The sequence below is a fragment of the Mercenaria mercenaria genome, chromosome 7, assembly GCF_021730395.1.
Source record: "Mercenaria mercenaria strain notata chromosome 7, MADL_Memer_1, whole genome shotgun sequence".
Classification (NCBI taxonomy): domain Eukaryota; kingdom Metazoa; phylum Mollusca; class Bivalvia; order Venerida; family Veneridae; genus Mercenaria; species Mercenaria mercenaria.
Window position 1 is genome coordinate 122,936 of NC_069367.1, and position 20,740 is coordinate 143,675.

General features: G+C 33.1%; 2 protein-coding genes across 3 annotated transcripts in view; both read left to right on the plus strand.

Moving 5' to 3' along the window:
* LOC123554949 (transient receptor potential cation channel subfamily A member 1 homolog) overlaps positions 1-20,740 on the plus strand; it is a 162,336-nt gene that overhangs the window by 85,687 nt on the left and 55,909 nt on the right. The gene's annotated exons all lie outside the window — the stretch shown is intronic.
* LOC123554958 (uncharacterized) lies at positions 10,781-14,356 on the plus strand. Its single transcript, XM_045345429.2, has 2 exons — positions 10,781-10,901; positions 12,399-14,356. Exon 2 carries the CDS (start codon positions 12,425-12,427, stop codon positions 13,646-13,648), a length of 1,224 nt encoding a protein of 407 aa, XP_045201364.2. The 5' UTR covers positions 10,781-10,901; positions 12,399-12,424; the 3' UTR covers positions 13,649-14,356.

Sequence of the window (20,740 nt, forward strand, 5' to 3'; positions counted from 1 at the left end):
ACATTAAAACATTTATAAACCGTATGTCAGAGCTCATATAAATTCAATTAATCGCATTATGGGAAGGGTTATGAGAAGGTCACGGAAAAATTCCGCCTTATTTATAGTACGATTCCGACTAAACATCAAACTATTTCAGTTTAACTCGGCATGTTTCAGTTTAAACCAAACTTCAACTCCGAATGCCAAAGTCTTGTCAGCTTTTACGCTACTTTAACCTCATATCATCTGAATTACTTAATATAAGTTTAAGTTTCGTATTTTGTTTGAGATAACTATTAACATACATGTAGCAAGCCTACCTTACCTATGTAATATGTGTTCTCTTCAGGAGTCTGAAAGGACGATTCTAACACTTTTAAGATTTTCTTTTATATAAACAAAGACGGATTTCACCTTGTATTGTCTCGCAAAATGACCTATGTTTGACTATTCCGCCTAAAAATTGTTCCAGATTAGTATCCCTTCCTGGTGTAATTCGAACGTGTTAGAATGGAAATAGATTTTAGTTCTGCGTGCTGTGTTGGCAAATAAAACATGTTTTTTCGTTCAAATGCGTCGTAAATCACTCAGGCATTCGGCATTCGTGAGTAGATGACTACGCATCTGAACTCAAAACCGTGATTTATTTGCCAACAAAGCACATAATAAAACACGCATTTTCGTTCAGATTCGGCCTTCTTGATTAGATTACGACGCATCTGAACTCAAAACCGTATTTTATTTGCCAACAAAGCACGCATACCCAACATCTGTTTCCCAAATAAAATATGCTTCTAATTGTAAGCAAAGGTTTGGTCAATTGATTTGCAAGACAGAGAATGTATTGAAATGAATTATAACAAACCAAGGAAACAAATTTCTCTCATGTATAAGTATTACAAATAGTTTTGTTCTTTTCCGTTCACTACCAGATTGAGTACACCTTGGAATTTGAAGGAATGATATGCTTTATCAGTTCCAAACTGAGAAATATTTGCAACATCGAAAAGATCAGGAAATGGTTCATTCTCAACCCAAACGAAGTAATCGAGCTCACACAACTCGTATCGACCAGACTTCCAGTGCAACAGATCATGGATCTGATAGATAAGGTACGTATGACATGCAAGTCACATGTATGTTCAACTACGCTAGAGACAAATGTACATTATTTCTGCACCTACATCTGATAGATGTTTATACTAATATATGTTGCATGTGTAGTGTATTTATATCTTTATGTTATTTTTAATATAAATCCGTGCTGTCAACATGCCGACGAACCATGTTCTTAATTACAGTAAAGACATCCAAGCCCTCCCGCTTTGCTCAGTAGAAAGTTCTCCGGACGAGATGTATGTTCTCCGTGACGCTTTGATAAAATACAGTGCGTCTGAAGTTATTCATTATTCTAACACGACCAGCAAATAACCTACATGCATGTAGAGCAAATTTATCTCGGGTTATTCTGCAATATACCACTCGCGTGCAATGATGTCATCCGATCTAGGTGCGTAGCGCGGTCGTAAAAAGTAGTTACCATTTTTTCTAACACTGTTGATACTAATATGTCATGTTAGAATCGAAATAATAAGTTCCCAAGTGTGATTTATCATAGAATAACCCGAGCTTTTCGTCCTTATGCGAAACAATATATCACTCAGGCCTACGGCCTTCGTGATATATTCTTACGCATAAGAACTCAAAACTCGGGTTATTCTACGATAAACCACGTTTGGAAACTTATTATTGCTTAATCCACATATTATCCAATATTCATGTGGTGAAGTTGGCAGTTACTTGCAGAGAACAGGTTTTTACCCCTACATAATCCAGGGATACTGGTTACATAGCTGAAATACTGCTCAAAAGCGGCGTTAAACCCAAAACAAACTTACTCATTTTCGACGTTTTCTACATAGTGATGTGGAATTATAGACTAGGACAGCCGCCCCTATTGCAGAAAAAACTTTAAATCACTTAATATATATTTAGCATGATCATCCAAACTGGGTACCTTAAATGAAAAATTTTTGTTTTGCGATACAAAAAAAAAAAGAAAGTTTTCTGAAAATTTATATTCAACATTATACTCAGTGTGTCCGTGTTGTTTTATCACTATGGTTCCGTATCATATTGTCATTTCAGTAAATGTAGCTCATTTTTGGAAAATTTAGAGCTTTACGAGTCTCAGTGCGAATTCTATATCACTATAAATAGTGAAAACCCTTTGTATATTGAAGATGTGTAGAATTACCTTCACATATTTACGTATAATGTGTTTGTAATGTTGCAGACTATAAACGATACCATTGCTTTTTAGAACAATGCAAAAAACAAGCAAGACGGTTTTCAGGAAAGAATGGACCTATTTGAGATGAAAATGACTAAAAAACTGAACACAATAAAGAAACAAACAGCTGAACTGAATTCTATTAAAGATGAACTTCGGAGTATCCATGAAGTGTTGAAGTTGCAAGGCAAAGTAATGACCAATACAAACAAATGAAAGGAGACTATTTGTTTGTTTCAGGGTAGGATCGAAATATCTTCCTACTAGTATATCTTAACGGGTGGCTCAGCCACGAGTGAAAGTATAATATGGTGTTCACGAGTGACAGTTATCTTAATATTGCATTTAAACATAGAGGTTATCACTTAATTTCATGTATTTTCAATTATTGTTACCAAATTATACATATTTACACGCACAACGTCACGTGAATTGCGTTATGACATCATAATGCCGTCATGATATTCATGTTGTAAAACCGTGAAATAGCTCTATGATATAATTTATTTTACATTTTAATACGGTGGTCCCTGTTTCTTTATATTCTGAAGGTATTCCAAAACATATGTATCTTTAATGAAATATATTTTGGAAGGGATTTCCTGTTAATTCTATCCATATTGTTTCGCAATCTCGTATAGTGCTTTGAAACAGTGTAAATATCAATTTTTCAGTGATATATTCTAGTATTTCACTGAAATACATAAAATAAATAGCAAATCGCATTCGATTTAAAGTTTAAATGACTCGTATGAGATAATCATTAACAAAAACATCAAAAATAGTTTTCTTACACGTCTTATAAAGCTTTAAGAAGAATACGTTTCCAGAGCCACAAAACGTGCATTGAGCCGCCCACGAATAAATACAGTGGCAGGACAATTATTGTCAATACAATATAACTAAAATTGAGAATATATCAATCAATAAATAATAGTAAAAGCCACTAGTGTATAAGGTTTAGCACTGAATGGGCAAGTCGCTAGATAAGCAGTCTTTTATTATATTATAATCTTTAACGAAAACAATTTTTAATAATATCAAAACCGTAACTCAGTAGTACGTAATTCTATGTATACGATTTAATTAATTTCATTATATTTTACAAGCAAGGGATTTTAGTTTGTTTACATTTCTTTTTTTCAGAGTTATGTATAGGTTAGTGTTTATTAGTAAACACTTATTAAAAAAACTGGTCTGGCGCGGCACAGCCGCGCGATTAATTTAAGTTGATAAATGTTTACTAATAAACACTAACCTGTTTAGTGTTTGAAATTAGTTTTGCTTATAAATTTAAGCTCCGCCTACAGACACACGCGCTGTGTACCTGATTACCTGGTAGAGTCAGAGTGTCCAGTTAAAACTTAGCAGCTTTATTCAAATTAGTCTATATACACCAACTGATGTAATTACTAAAAACCGTGTCATTTTCTGTAGCGAATACTGCATACTGCAATAATTATGAATGAAAAGGGTAAGGGGCAAAATTGGGCCGGGGGGCGGGAGAGGAACCCGAAGGGGAATTTTGAAGAAGGACGATTATACAAAGGGAATGCCACGTTCCTTCATAACAGTCAAGTTTCGTACGAAACTCATGGGGACTTTAATGTAGGTGTAAGGTTTACAAAATGTTCTCTGTGGAGCTTAAAAGGGAGATTATTGTAGGTTGAATCAGTATACATAGGAAAAATAAACCAGGTTATGAGTGTATGTAGCATGATTTTTGATTTCGATTTTGATGTGTGTGTTATCGTCATATTGTATCATATGACAGTGCATTTGAACACTTTATATGCTAATTCTTTCTTTGTATATTTTATATACATAGTTAAATTGTGTTTGAAACAAATAGTGTTAAAATATTGAACTAAGGATAAATTGTATCAAATCTGATAGCACTGTTATATAGAACTTGCTTATTTATGGGCCGGATACCTTAAACTGTAATTACCGATTGACTTCAAATTTTACAGAGACATCACTTATAAATTACCAAAATATATTCACAATGTTGATGTAATTTTCTTTTGCCAAACGTTATGTAATTTTATTTGCAGTCAGTGATGTTTTAACATTTAAGACGACAGAACGTCAACTAGGCCGATAATGTGTTGGTTATTATGGTTATTAATTAAACTTAAGTTTTGTACTGGGTGATGTCACACTATTTCAATAATTACAATAGCAAGCGGACATGTTACCGGTTATAACAGTTACACTAAATCACTAACGAGGACAAAATTGTAGCGCCACTTTACGCATTTACTGAACAACAATTTTATGTTTTCTTTTTACTCATTCCTTGTTTTCATCAACAACCACTATGATTGTTAATATTTTAAGGTTAGTTTTTTCATATATCTTTGCTACACAACCTATTTTCAGAAAGTCTCAAACCGACTTTTATTCTATTTCTTTCAACTAACATAAGATGGTATTTACTTCATAAGCATAATCATAAACTTACCTTTAAAAACCTAAAAAGACATACTTTTGTCTCCAAAGATAAACGTCATAAATATCATTCTGATAATACAGTTCTAATACAAGACAGATGGAAAATATAAGGCCCTTCCTAATATATTATGGGGTTTTTTAATCGCTAATTCGTTTTAGCTTTGTTATTCAGTGAATCTTTTGTTTTCAATGTAGTTTAAAGTTTTAAAAAATTAGGGTTAAATATAATTCTTACATGAAAGAAACAAAACAAACACTAAATGTAACTAAATATACCAAATATTTTGCTTAATGATAACATTTTCATATAGTAAAATCTCAAGTCTCATAAACGTCAATGCCAGTTGTATTTAACTGATATAGCAAGGTATATACTCATAGTTTTCTTTTCCTCGCTGGAGAAGCTTAACATACATGGACATGATAGATTATGTGTTTCAGTATATATTTAAACGCTGTAATTTCTATTGAGTTTATATGCCTGTGAATATTATTTATGTATATACATTAAGTTTTATTGATTTTAATCAAATACATATCATTATTTGGTGCATTTACTTTTTCATGCTGCTTTTTTATTGTCTATTTGGATAATTGAATACAAACAAAGTTAATCGTAATATACGCCATTGGAATTTTAACTTTAAACAGAATAGAAACTATTCGAAAAATATCATTTTTATTTCCAGGCTTATAAGCAGACATTTACATTAGGGCATAACATTTGTATTATTAAAAATACATAGTCATGTTATGAATTATTTGAACATAATATAAAAGGGGACAATTACATACATTTGCCTATAAATCTTTTCCTTATGATTTTAAATTTATTTTTTCTCTTTTTGTATTTGTTAATATCATATTTACGCACTATAATTTAGATGTGTTTTGTAACTTTAAGCAGAAAATAAAAATGCGCAAAAACATATTGTATTTTCCATTTTTAACACACCTGAGCATGAAGTGCTCAAGGTGAGCTATTGTGTCCTGTCATTGTTCGGCGTCCGGCGTCGTACGTCGAGCGTCGTTCGTCAACATTTGCCTTGGTACCAATTTAGAGGCCACAGTTGTAATCCAGTCTTTATGAAACTTGGTCTTCATGATCTCTAGGTACAATTCCAAAATGAGTCATGTGGGGTCAAAACCTGGGTCAGTAGGCTAGATCAAAGGAAAATCTTGCGAATACTCAAGAGTCTACAGTTTACATGAAACTCTCGAGAATTAAACAGAATGACTGTCTTGATGCCTTGTTAGAATCTGGTTCAATTGGGGTAAAAATCTAGGTCATTCAATAAAATCAAAGAGAAAGTTGACACTGTATAGGTCATTTTTATGACCCTATTTTACTGAGACTTTTGCAGAATGTTTGTCTTTATGACTATTATTATGTCAAGTTCGTATCTTGATTATGTGGGTTCAAATATTAGGTCACCTGATCAAATTATAGGAAAGTTTATATATATTCTAGAAGCAACATTTATGACCCTATCGTCATGAAACTTGGTCAGAATGTGCTTATCTGATTAATATCTAGGCCAAGTATGTAACTGGGTCATGTGGGGTCAAAAACTAGGTCACTGTGATAGTTCAAATGGAAATCTCGTTAACACTCTGAGGCCACATTTATGACGATTTCATAATGAAACTTGGTCAGAATGTTTATCTTGATTATTTATAGGCGAAGTTTAAAACTTGGTCATCAGGGGTCAAAACTAGGTCATCCACTCAAATCAAAGGAACTTTTGTTAACATTCTAGAGGCCACCTTTATGACCCTATCTTCATGAAAGTTGATAAGAATGTCTATCTTGATGATCTCATCTGGACCATGTTGGGTAAAAAACTAGGTCACGTGCTCAAATTACTCTAGAGTCAACAATTATGATTCTACTTTCATGAATTTTTTTCAGAATATTTATTTTGATGATCTCTACGCCATGTTCGAATTTGGTTATTTTGGTTCAAAAACTAAGTCAACCGATCAAATAAAAAGAAAAGCATGTGAACGCTCTAGAAACTGTAGGCCCAGTTACTCAGATAAGCGATCCAGGGTCATCATGACCCTCATGTTTTCCACAGTTACATGCTGTTATCACATCAGAACACGATTTCAGATTTTCATTTATATTGTCTTGTATGATGATTCTTTGGAAGCATAGAATACAACTTAATAGACTAACAGTATACTCAGTTCATCAGAAGTAACAGAACGTGCAAAACTCCTCGCGCCCCAAGCACCGGCTTTATTGGAATGCTATTAATACACATATATAATGGACTCCATGATCTCAAAGGACCAGAATCATCAAGACACTGAATCCTAGCACGGGAATACATTTTAGGGCCGTCAAACTGCACTTAAAGATTGGTGTTGAGATATTGAAATAATGTCTATAAGAAGATCCTCTGGAAGCATAGAATGAAACCAAGCAAAATTATAGCAGACTCGGTTTGATTGAGTCTGTTCATAGTCAGACGAAGTCGATTTATCATTTCAAAGGAATATGACACTCACACAGAACGATTCATATCTAATATGTTTTATAATACAATAATTGTAAATAAACACCGAAAATAATATTCTAAAAGAGGAGGAACATTTTCGCAGATAGTGTTAATATCTGAGCAATGATGTCATTATGTGACAAAAAAGATCTTCTGATAACAATTTTATTTCAAGGCATTTTGGTTTATCCGTATCAGTTTATCTACAGAATATTACAGAATGACAGTAAATAATGATAATAACAATAAAACATTTAGAGAGAAGAATGAACCTAAAGCTTAAGCAATAAATTGTAGTGAAATATGAACATTTGACATGTTTAATTGTAACTACTAAATTGTTAAAAATCCGATATCCTAAGTAAACGAGGTGACCGCGGAAGGGTTAATTTGGGGTTAAATTATAGACAAAAATGACGGAGATACTGTAATGAGTGAAATGTCTCCAGAAGTAGATCAATCTATAAAAATCGTAAATAATTATCAAACGTACATCAGTTGCCTTAAGAGCACTATGCGATGTTATTTCTGAACGAATATTAACCCGAGTCTGCTATTATTGTTGCTTGGTTGTGTCCTATGCTTTCAAAGGATCTTCTCATACTTTTATCAACTATCACAACAGCAGTCTTTAACTGCATCTTAGCTGCCAAAAAAACTCATCTCCTTAGTTGAACTCTGTGCTGTCATATTATGTTCTTTAGCATTTTGGAGTATATTTAATTTTCTTGTAAAAGAAATCCGCTTACGTCTTTTTTTTCATAATATCTTACGAAAAAAATCAAACCATGTCTGCTATTATTTTGCTTTGTTGCGTTCTATGCTTCCAAAGGATCTTCTTTACAGAATTAACTATCACAAGAGTAGTTTTCTCATGTTGCGGTTGTAGAAAATATCCCTGTCCTTGGACCCAGTGTTGTTACATTTTCTTGTCCTTTGGAATCGTTGAGTACATTCAATCTATTTATGATAGAAGTCCGCTTAAGGCGTAGCCAGAGTGCCTGAGGGGTGTTGCACATTTCTTTGTTTCTCATAGATAGCCTGAATCAAACCGAGCCTTCTACTATTTTGGGTATTTGCGTTCTATGGTCCCAAGTGATCTTCTTATATATTTTGTTATTTAGTATCATCATGAATGTGGATGGTCTTACGAGAGACAGGATTTCCGTCCCAGAACACCTCCCAAGATAAATGGTTCTGTACCTACTTTATTCTTAAGTCAATGTAAAAAACTATTGTGTGGATTAAAGTTCATATGAGAGTGTACTGAGTACATTGTTAGCAAGCAAATACTTCTCTTGATTAAAATGTAAGGATAACGCATGTTTATATATATCATAACATCTGCAAAATTCCAAGGGATTGGTCGATGCCCGGGCCCGATAGACGGGTGAACTAACGTATGCCAAGGGATTCTGTAGATGTTAAATAAAACAAAACGAATATACATTAACGCTATTCTATCATAACACGTGTTTAAATCTAAAACACTAAATATATTGATCATCAACGTTATTAAATGTTCATGAAATGAGCGGGTATTTCAGCGTTCTTTGATCACACTTGCGTCTTTTCCTTTTGAATTATCCATAATAGGTCAGTAGTACGTGTACACTTTTCCATGAAAAGTGCATATGTAAATCTGTGCGTTAATAGCGCATGAGAGCGAGAATCACTCTGTTAACCCACGTTCACTCTCTTGTTAAAACAAAGATTGAAAACGACAAAAAACAGCAATTTATCGCTACTATAGAATTAACTTTTATGCAAAAAAAATGTATTCTGCATTAAATACAACCCTCCAAATTATCGAGACATCAGGTATTACCTATCATGCGATTTTAGAATGCAGAATAATGAAATGCAGTTTAGCAAACGAAAACATGATGCTTTTTAGAAAGGACACAAGGAAAGAAAGATTAGCAGTATTTATTTTTGGACTACTTGTGATCACATTTGATCTGTTGGTGACAAGTGTTTATTTTACAATTCACATCCCCTATCAAGATTAATGTTCTTATTGTTGTTTCAGGTAACGTTCTGCACTACAAATATGATAGCATGCGTGAAATCTAAACCATTAATATACACCATAACATATCTATCAATTTAGATCTTTGTAATAATCTCTAGAATAAATAGGCATATGCTACTATCCTTTCCCCTCTTAATACCAAGGGATTTTTCGATATTTTTTCCGTACTGCAAACATACATCATACACTCATTTGTTTATTTAAAATATGTTTTAAGCACGTTTTCAATGAAGTTTCCACTTTTCTCTATTTCATGTATATCAACACAAGGGTGCATACCAATGCAAAGTGTCTGCCATTAAGAAGTTTAAGGAGAAAATGCCGTTGAAAGACACTTTCTGTCCTTTATACTGCAGGAAACACACAGTTTCATTTGAATCTGCCTCCTAAAATATTGATTAACAGAATTTATCTACGTGTAGGCAAATATTCGTAATTGTTATGCATAGCTATATGTGCATGCGGGAGTATATATACTGATTTCTTTAAGAATTGACATGTAATAATTAAAACTTGTAATATCATTACACTTTGGAAAAGTGTAACCTTAATATTTATTTTCTTTTTTAAAAAATCGATCGGTGACAAAGTTCGAAACTGCTACCCTGATACCAAAATGGAAAAGCTGAAAGAAAGCATTTGTGTTCACTGTTGCACATGTCGCATTATAAGCTTAAGGTAGGACCCACCTTATGGTGAATATTTCAAATGGTCAATGTCCAAAAACATTGCAGAGAATTCATTATACCATTAATCTTGACAATTATAAAACAAAATAAAACCGTGAATATCATTTTTTTTTTTTTTGGTTTTCTCAAGTAAAAGGATTTAATGAGACATAATTCTAACTCAAACATTGAAATGTTAAGGTCGAGTTCTTTTGGGACTGTTTCAAATTTTGCACACATATTCAAAAGTCAGGGTCGTAGGAAGAGGAGGGGGGCAGGGAGCGGGGCCCCCTCCAATAATTTGACCGATTATGGTAATTATCTTAGCAAGTTTTTGACAGCGGGTCAATTTAAGAAGATTTTCAAAAAGTGTGCCCCCGTCCCAAATCTGAAAGCGCTTCCTACGGTCCTGAAAGTAAACTTGGGGCAGAAATAAAACCTACCAACACTTCTTTCATAAATGTAATATAAAGAGTAAAGGCAAAATAGAAAACTTTTATAACACGTAACTATATCTAACTCTGTCACCTTCTGTTTCTGAGGTAAATTCACTTTGAACAGCGGTTACTTATCAAATGCAAAATCATCACTTTCGTACAATAAATCAATAATAAGTCTTGAAAAAGTAAACACTTACTAGAAAAAAGGAATGTTAGGAGAACAAAACTGGTCCCAGTGGGACTTGAACCTATGTCCCCTGAAATACTTAAGTCAAAGTAGGTTTATTGTAAGAATTGAATACTCTTTAAATGGAAGTACACATTATCCTTAATTGTGTGAAAGATGAATCGGGTTAAACTACTTGTTTATCCGTCAAGCGTATCACCGTAACCAAAACTGAATAGGCTATTTATATCTTAAATTGAATTGAAAGAATATATATAGAAAGGTGTACATGCTGTACGGTAAACGTTGTCATGGAGTATTTGTTTAAGGTAGTGATCGGATATAGCAAATAAGTATGTATCCTTATACATTATTGATTTAAAGTAAAAATACGTTTTCCTTCTAGAAAGCATGACACTAAATATCAATAACTGGATCAACTTATTCTAACTCGCATTTACCAATACACTGGTTTTACTATTTAACATCTCTGAAGTATATGCTCCGCAGTCTGATCTTCTTCACCACATGGATAAGTTGGCGATGATACCAGTCTGTATTTCTTGTACATGTCAGCATTTAGCTTGTTGTGCCCTAAGCGGAGCCTGACTATCATCACTTGTTCAGACCGATCAAGGACCGATCAAGGAGATGAAAAGCATCTTCCTCCATCCTTGATGTAAAAGGCATGACCAGGAGCGAGCTGCGACTTGGCCGATAGACACCTCGATCCACAAGAAACTGTATGGTGGCATTGAGGATCTGCGGCAAACCATAAGTTTCATCGAGGCTACTGGTTTGACAGTGTAGTCGCGAACGACAAGAAGAAGAAGACTATTTCAGACTATTTAACATGCCGTTTAACAATTTATTTGTGGGGTCTCCTTGACTAAGTGGTTATGGCCACTCGCTTCGAATCACTTCACTGATAACGTGGATTCGAACCCTCGCTTGTGGTGTAGAATTCTTCATGTGAAGAAGTCATCTAGCTACCTTATGGAAGGCCGGTGGTTCTACCCAGGTGCTGGCCAATGCCTTAAATAAAGCCGCCTGGAGGGTCATTTAGGGTCTTGCTTTGCCATCAAAGGTTGGAAAAGGACGCAATAGGATATTATTTGTGCCAACGTGACTCTAAATCCAACAAGTACAAAATATATTTGCTAATTTATGATATCTTAAATTCAATTTGTGATATCAGAATTAAATTAACATGTATGATTTACTTCATTCATAAATGGATATCACATATTCATTTTATGATATAAAACAATTATCTTTAGAGAGGTCAATATGAGGATTTATTGACCTGGAAAAAGAGGGCGATATTAAAACAAGAAGTCTCAATGTGTTATAAACGCACAAATAAATCGCGTTCAACCCTTTTATTTAAATCTTACCAGTAGCATTCTAAAAACCTAAGAGCGTGATATGCTTTGAAATCCATGATAGGAAAAAAAACTAAGTGTCAAGATATCTATTTTTTGACAGCTATGAGATACGGCCGAAAAGACCTCTCACAATCAATTGTATTTTGCGTTTCGTTAAAAATACATTCCACTGTTTTCATTTGAAATATTGTTAACATAAAGTCCTGCCGATTTCAATTTGATCTTTACCGACAGTAAAATTAGTTTTAGCTATAACTGAATGTTCTCTTTTTAAATTTTGGTGTCCAATTTTGAAAGGAATTTTCTAGCAACACCATTTGATTAATGAGATCAGATTCCGCGAATGGATCGGCCTTGATATTACTATATAAATGTTGTTAATACGAAAATAAACGTTTTTGTTATTTTTCTTTCCAAAAAATAAATATTGATGTAAATATTATGTGTTGGATTTCTTTACAGAGCTACAAAGACTGTTTGCTCTAAAGATGGATCTGCAAAAGCTGTTTATTCTATTTTTACTGCTGTTCAGTGTTATCACCTTACTTCTATACATCAATTCGAGATCTGGCAATGTAACAATTAGCTCCCAAGTGTTTCCTGTAATTGCTAATGGCACACGAAAGAACAATTTCATTTCAAATATAGAGGACAACGTTTCAAGGAATAAGAATGGTTCACCAGATTCAAATACATTTAATATGAATGTTAATGTAAATGTAACTCTTAATGACTTATCCAATACAGTAAACGCTATTCTGCATCACTTGGAAACAGTTCAAGGTAAAAGGACATTTGTCACGAATGAGGTTAAAGAAAATATAGACGCAGCTGTTACAACATCTGATATGAAGAAAAATGAAGGATACAGTAAACTATCAACAGAAGTAAAGTATATATTGACATTGTTTTCGACGTGGAGAAAGGCGAATGAAACTAAATACATACATAGAAATACGTTGAGAAACTGGGCCAGTTTTAAACCATCAGTGAATGTTATCATTTTCACCAACGATGTCGATGTTGCCAAAAAAGCCAAAGCATTCGGATGCCAAGTATCAAAAATCCCCAAAACGACTTCAAGTGGATTGCCAATTTTGAAGCATATGTATCTAGAAGCCATGCGATATTCAGACTCATACTTTTACGGATTTGCTAATTCAGACATATTATTTACAGATGGGTTATTGTTAACTCTACTGACACTAACGTATAAAATGAGGGACATGTTCATTTCAAGTCCAATTTTAGTGACAGGAAATAGGTGGAATGTCCCAAACATTACAGAAAATGAGATATTGAGACGTAAAGACATCGAGGAGATGATAAAGCATAGAGGCAGCTTCTTTGCGATTTCAGCAGAGGAGTACTTTATATTAAGTTACAATTATCCTTGGAGTGACATACCAGACCTTGCCATTGGAGTGGTTGCATACGATAATTGGCTGGTTATGAATGCAAGAATGAAAGGTCATTATACCATAGATACAACAAAGACAATACTTGTTTTACACCAAGACCTTGACAACTACTATTACAGGTCCCACTTTCGGAATGAATCTACATATAACAAAAACCTGTTGAAAAATTTGTATCAGACAGAAATACCTTACCATAAGGGTTTTGCAAACTGTATTGAAATGTACACTGATTTGTTAAATGATTCTGTTGTAATAGAAAAACGTAACGTCGACAGGTATTGTAATGAATAAGGCGGTTAAAACGTCCAAAATACCTACTGTTGTAATTTGAAATGATACATTTACAATGCATTTATAAAAATTTACGCATTTTATATCACCTGATCATAATAGTGACATAGTTGTACATTGAAATTTTTTACTAAAACAGTGTCGTGGTCTAACGGAATAGTATAATTGCATGTTATTTGTTTTTAAATATCCGACCCACTATTTTTACATAGCTACAATTGGAATAAATTGCGTGCATAGTCATAAAACAAAACCCTTAAGCAGTATATCTATGGATTCAGATATGATGGATGTGTACAAACAAGTTCATAGATAAAGTATATAATAGACAAACAAACAAAGGGAAAAAAGTTTAAACTGACCTTGAGCTGTCAAGTGAAATTGAAAAAAAAGGGAAACTATGATCACTCGTAGACCCGAGTGATATTTTGTTTCCCATAAGAACGAAAAAAATGGGTTATTGTACAATAAGTCACACTTGGGAACTTGCTATTTCGATTCTAACACGACATACTAGTATCAACAGTGTTAGAAAAAAAAAAGGTAACTATTTTTTACGAGCTTGATACGCACCTGGATCGGATGATGTCATTGAACGCGAGTGGTTTATTGCAGAATAACCCGAGATAGATTTTGCTCTGCATATATGTAGGTCATTTGCTGGTCGTGTTTGAATAGCAAATAAGTAAACAGTATTTTTCTTGTGTCTCTTTGTGACATTGTATTTGTATGTTCTTCCTCTATAAGATGTTGATATTTTGATAAGCCATTCATTGTATACTAAGTATTGTTTATCTGAAAAAAGTATCACTCTCAACAAGGTTATTTCATGAACAGCATTAAGAGTTATCCCACGTTGCATTCTGGATTTGTATTTCATCAATCGACGATAGTAAAAATAGACAATAATAATTCTTTAGAATCGACAAGTATTTTGGGTTTGAAATCAACTGATAACTAATTATCCCGTTTTCAATGTGTTTTATGAGAGACAGCGCTTATTCTGGGACTGGTAAGTAAAATGTCTTGCTGCAAAATACTGAAATTTGGCCTCAAGCCTGATCAGTTAGTTTTACTTAAATATTTTGTTGGTTTGTTTGTTTTTCAACAGCATTTTAATCATGTTACGGCTGACAATTCACCTAACCAGTGCTTCTGGATTCTCATGTACTTCGCAAGTAACTTCCAACTTCCCCACATCAGAGGTGGAGGACATATGATTTCAGATACAATGTCTTTGATCAAATCCTCAAAGAGAACATACGCTTTACCCAAGGATCGGACTCAACGCCTATTGAGCCGTAGATCTCCACTCTCCCTATTGAGCCAGGCAGGTGAGTCCTAAATGATATATTAAATGTATGGGGCATATGATATATTACATTTAGTATTACGTAACAACAACAACAGTATTTCTTTTACGAGTCTTGCCTCTACATGATTACCGAATTCTATCATAATGTAAATTTTCACTGCAGGTGTCTGTTTTATGTAAGTATGTTGAAATTTTACACTGTGGAACGCAAATACACGCTCACCAAGTTCAACCTTTGGATATTATATCATTTTATAGCTGTACTTTGGCATGATTATGAACTTTGTTAATCAGTTATTATCACTTAAAGAGTTCATTTGTAGAAAAAAATGGATAACTGAAGGTAAATTTAATTTTCAAATTAAAGTCAACGCGTTGAATTTAATAATATATTTTATGTAATATTTGTGTACATATTTCAAGATTTAATATAAAGCCGTTAATTGGGTTTATCTCATCTTATTTAAACATTTGCATAGAGTATATCTGGTAATGCCAGTGTGCAAATTATCAAATATATTTTTCACGGGTACAGGACTACAAAATGGGCAACATTGGGTTAAAACCGTCTTAAAGAAATGAAATAAAATGAAATTGTTGTTATTTTACAAGTATTGTTTATTGTACTGTCTTTATCGTCACTATACGCAAGAATAACAATAACCTATACGAGGTGATATCACTTGAAGTGACAGCAAATAAAGACTGGATGAATATTTTCATCCCCGAAGTAAAGGAATATAGAAGATTCTTGTTATTTTGGAAGTACAGACCACAGCAAATGCAACTATTTTTAAGACACTACCATTTTACATGATTGAAAAGTAAAAGGTAAAAATACTGCATGTTTTGAAAAATATTTTTGTACAGGTAGATTTACCTGGCTATCAGCAGAGTCAACTTATCTTGAACTGCAGTATAAGGTCTAAATCATCTGCGTTTTCTTTTCTTGATTTAATGTTATACTCATCATATTGTAATGTAAATAGCTCTGCAGGAGACGTTTATGGTAAAAATTGTACAACAGCAACAGGAAAACTCAAACTACAGACAAAACAAACTACGTTGAATATACCGAAAAGTACAAAAAGATGGTTTAAATTCTATGTTATTTATACAGTATTGTTAAGTAAAGAATTATCAGTAATGTAGACGATAAAGAATAGAATACAACAGGTCACAACAGTTACTAACACGTAAAAAAAAGAGTAATGACCTGAAATAGTCAAACATAATTGTGTAAGCATTATGTGCTTATTACATAAAACGTAAAGTACCATATAACCAGGATGTGTCTTGTCTACTGTGATTTCGCATTTAACAATGTAGAAAACTGGATACTTGAAAGCTGTGGTAAATATCCGAATTATTCCTCGCGGATATAAAATCGTTTTTCCTCTAAAGGAAGTTTAAAACTTGCCACTGTTTGTGTGCATGAATAAACAGTATCTTATATTTCATAAAATTGTAAAAACGGCAGTTAGTAGTGCATAATTATAAGGTCGTTAATAAAAACTGGAGGTAAGAAGATTTTGTCTTTTCTTTTTCATTTCGAGTATTCGTTACTTACCCATATTTGATTAGTTTATAATACATACATTTGTATTTCTCTTTATATTAAATATTTTTTAAAAACAAAATGATCACTTTATTTTCACCTGAAAAGCTTTCAAATAATTGTTATCCGAAAAGGATTGTTAAGAAGACAGAAAATGAAGGCGGATGCATTTGACCTTAAAGTAGAAATTAGCAATGACAGTACTTATTTTTTATCTTACCCTATATTTAACTGAATGTCTGGATTTACAAACTGGTTTTAGGATTTGTATGAATATGAGCGTACATGATAATCTAAAGTATCAAAATGTAAGTGCTTGTCAACACTGATTAAACGTGGTATTTCTCATATATCATAGTAAAAATTAAAAATAATAATCATTCATAACTTCTTTGACAGAACATGACAAATACATGTATGTTCTATAAAGTATTGCCACGCATATTGTAGTCTACAACATGACAACAGAAATAAATATGAGATGTGTGTTTGTTCTGCTTTCACGCGCGAATGTATTTTATATACGTAAATACATAATCCATTCCTTACTATTTATATTTAATTCTTTCTTTTCATATTGATTAAATGGATGTATCATTGAACACTTTTTAAGAGATATATCGTTATTTTTAACGACCACATAATATTTCAAGCTCTTATTGTTGACATTAGGCCTACTGGTTGGGACTCATTTTACGGACAGGACCAGTTTCCGGACACGTGTAATATCCGCTTTATTTCGTTGTTATTCATGGAATTGTTTCCTCTAGATCATTTAGATGTTTAGTCTTTATGTCTACAACAAACCACTATTTTATAAGGCTATGTAATGTTTGGGTTTTTGATGATAACTCACCTGCGTTTACAAAACAACGTTCTGTCTTAACGGGGCATGAAGATAGCATTGCGCATGCGCAGTAGTTCACACATGCCGAGGTATCAAGTGGGGAAGGAATATTCAAACTACATAATGATTGTCTGCTGATAACATGTTCTACTTTTAATTTCACGCTAAAAGTTACGTAAGATGCAGGGCTGTCGATTTTTGCACTAATTTTATTCTATATCTATTGGAATTAGCAAGAATTCGTATAAGACGAAATTCGAATTTTTTATAGTCAACCTCGGTTTGCTTTCATAGCTGCTATTGAAAGTCGGGTTATGTTTCATGTGTAATTTTGAAGAGTTGAATGATAAAGAAATGTGTAGAAATAGTTTAATTACTTATTTTGATATCAAATTAACAACAAAACACCGTCAAAATATTTGTCCGGAAACTGGTTTACCTGACGGGAAAAATAACTCATTTTAGTGACCCCATTTGAGGCCCCATGGAACCCATATTTTACGTCACAACGCGATGCTGATTACAACATCGGATGTGGAAGGAGCTGAAGTATGTGCAGTATGGGCTTCATTTGTGTCAAATATCTTTTTTAGGGAATAATGGAGCCGAAATATGAAAATGTGTCCGGAAAATGGTTCTCAACCAGTACTGATTGAAATTTATAAGTTATGGTAATTGAAGAAACCTTACATACACAAACTTTAAGTCATATATAGGCCATTTTAGAGCATAATATGAAACATTTGGAGACAAATTTTTGCACCCATGATGGTCACCGGTTTTAACTAAACCATTTTTATCTAGATCTATAACTGCAGCACAGAACTTTAAAGATATTTTGGCATAAATAAAAATCAGAAATCCGAGTGTTTTCGTTTTTCGGCAAAGGCTGACTCTGAATATATCAAATATTAGGCCTAAAAAAATTTCTTTGTTTCCGGTAACATGCTCGAAAAAAATTAGGGTAGGTAGGTCGGAAAAGTTTGGTTTTTTTTGGAGTTTTTTTTTATTAAGTGAGACTTTTCAGAAATTATTTTTGTGTCAAAACTGAATGGTTGCAAATAAGGGGGTAATGCCTTTAGAGCATCACTAAGTTGATTTCTAACATCACTGGCCATGTTTAAAGCATAAAAAGTGAAGTTTTGCAACTTTTTGTTAAAAAGTTGAAAAAAATATTCTCCAAGGCCATCTAAAAACATTTAGGATCGGGCCAAAAATTTAGGGTAGGTCGGGATACCGGAAACAAAGAATTTTTTTACGCCTTACCAATTTTGTCAAATTTTACTTGGTTTTAACAAATTTTAAACAGTATAAACTTTAATCTGAATAAAACTAGCTTCTAATAGAAATTGCCTCAAAAATAACTTCATAAAAGACAAAATTAAGAGCATTGCAAAATAAACATTAAAAGTTGGTTCAGCATTCTTTTTTGTAAGTGTTAGGGACCTATGGTGGCATATGAAAGATGTCACCATAGGAAAGTCCAGTAGTGATGATGTACAGTACAAAACCAGACGACGTAAAAAAGACGCTAAATAAAGTAGAACGAAATAGGTATTTTTTAGTTCAACAAAGCACCACGAAATTTAGGCGTTACGTACACACAAAAAAAAACGCGTACTTGTGCATTCATTATTTGATATTATCACCTGAAACTTTCAGCACCGTCGAAAATAAAAATAGCTCTAACTGAATTCTATAGCAATTTTGATAAGATAATGGCAGAATGTTAAGCAAAAATATATAGAAACAACCGATTATTATAAAATATACCCGTAATATTTCATACCGCGTGGTCGTTTCTATTTTCTTGTCCTTTATATTTCGTTTTTATCATAAATAAATCTTTGTTCTTAATTTTATCTAGTTGCTTTTTAGTTACTGTAATAAAAAGAACAGTACAGATAGTCCATGGTCATGGCAGTTGTCCCCTTGGATGTTTTGTGGGAAACCGCGGGTATCCTTGTGGATGCATTCTCAAATTAATAACTTGCAGTAAACAGTATTAAAACATTTTTGTAACATCTATTTAAAATTTGGAACTTACAAAAACAAAACAATCATACCACCACCATTACTCAGGCATATTCTAAGACTTACACCCGGGCTTTGAATCAAGCCCTTTTATCATATATAGTACACTAATTACGATTTGGAACACATCAGTTCTAAATAGGATAAAGATGTAAAAAAAATGCAAAATTATGTGGATTCACGGGCGTACAGGCGTATAAGTAGCTACGCGCCTGAAACTGTATGCTCAGCCTCCGGCTTTACTCATATAATGCCCTCCATCCTGCACTAAAGCTGGGATGGGGCACATTTTCTATCAAACACCTGATTAGCAAATTTAAGATATATCATAGTCAATTTCCATACGACTAAACATGCTGTATACATATATGTAAAATTTAGTTAAGCTTCTCTAAAGTTTTTCCCTGCTTAACAAATCCCCATAGTGCAATAGTACCATTTTTTTGACAATTTCTAGCATGCACCTTTTGGTTAGTTAACAACCCGTGACAACGCGGGATTATGATGCCTACAATTATTATGTTGAATAACTTATATCTGATTTCTTGAAATAAAACATATTGTAACAGAAGGTATTATAATGAGCTTATTAAGGTATGCAGATATTAGTTTTTTTGAATTCTGTGCATTCATTTGATTTACTTCTTCTGCAGTTGTTGAATTTATAATTAATCAGTTTAACTAATAAAAACAGTATGTAATATTATCATTTTTATGGTGTTGTTTTAATATCTAATTAAAGTATATTGATTTAATATCTTAAACAATAAACATGATTTTTTATGCTAATATTCTTTTAACTAGGATAATACTTCACGCCAAAAATAGAAACGCTATCAAAACACCCGTCGTGGGCATAAGGATATAGTACTATTTTATTGACCTGTCAAAATATATTTCTAGCTTTCATGTTAATCTTACTAAGGCGTGAACAGAATATAATGAAAGCCTAAAACATATTTTGACAGGTCAATAAAATAGCACAATACTAATACTAATTAGTAATACTAATACTAATGTAAATACTAATACTTTAATACTAATCGGCACGATTGTCGTGTGAATAAGAAAAATAATCGGCACGACTGTCCTGCCGATAGACACTTCCGCTATCATGCCGATATACACTTCCGCTATGATCTTTGGACAGTAAATCGGACAACAAAGTCTGCGTTTGTGCTACTGTAATTTTATTCGGTCCATTTGCGAACAGCTGATTTACCATTTCATCCCTTACCCCCTCTGTTTTTTTTTTTTTTTTTTTTTTTCAAATTAGGGTGATTTGGGAAGAACAAAGAATTAAAACGACAAAATTCCATTACGCAAGTAGTAGAGACA